This window comes from Volvox carteri, assembly GCF_000143455.1.
Source record: "Volvox carteri f. nagariensis unplaced genomic scaffold VOLCAscaffold_26, whole genome shotgun sequence".
NCBI lineage: Eukaryota > Viridiplantae > Chlorophyta > Chlorophyceae > Chlamydomonadales > Volvocaceae > Volvox > Volvox carteri.
This window is the reverse complement of record NW_003307569.1, coordinates 746425-746961: the sequence shown is the minus strand read 5'-3', so window position 1 is coordinate 746961 and position 537 is coordinate 746425. Positions and strand designations below refer to the sequence as shown.

At 53.1% G+C, this 537-nt stretch overlaps 1 protein-coding gene across 1 annotated transcript in view; it reads right to left on the bottom strand.

The window, feature by feature from the left end:
- The window catches only part of VOLCADRAFT_92476 (uncharacterized protein), a gene marked incomplete at both ends in the record, with an annotated part of 13348 nt that overhangs the window by 8445 nt on the left and 4366 nt on the right, over positions 1 to 537 (bottom strand). The window contains one exon of the mRNA XM_002951820.1: positions 4 to 6. Coding sequence (XP_002951866.1) covers positions 4 to 6 — 3 coding nt within the window. The remainder of the gene's footprint in view (positions 1 to 3; positions 7 to 537) is intronic.

The window sequence follows — 537 nt, the reverse complement described above, 5'->3', positions numbered from 1 at the left end:
CACCGGCTGCGTAGGGGAGGAGGGGGGGAAGGAGGGGGGGAGGAGGGGGGGCGGGGGGGGGGTGGAAGGGGGGAGGAGGAGGGGGGAGGAGGGGGGGTGGAAGGGGGGAGGAGGGGGGGAGGAGGGGGGGAGGAAGGGGGGGAGGAAGGGGGGAGGAGGGGAAAGACGAACCACGTGAACGAGTGAAGCTGCTGCCAGGGCAAGAGTGTAGTGCCAGGAGTAGAACTGACCAAAAGGCGTTCTTGAAGGCGGCGAGGAGGAGGAGGGGGAGACTTGATAGGAAATGAGGAAGGAGAGGAGGAAGAACATTCGATGAAACGCGCAACACTGCCTTATTATATATATCTACATTATGTAGTTTACGGTTAACAGGAGTAAATGTATTTAACTAAGAATTACTTAAATACATATATTAATTTAATTTGAAAGTGAATTTTTAAAAAACTAAAACATAATAGCTAAAAGTCAAGCAGCGATGCATCCGCGATGACATGATGTGAAGGAGAGAGGAAGGGCATCCCTCCCACGCAGGGAAGG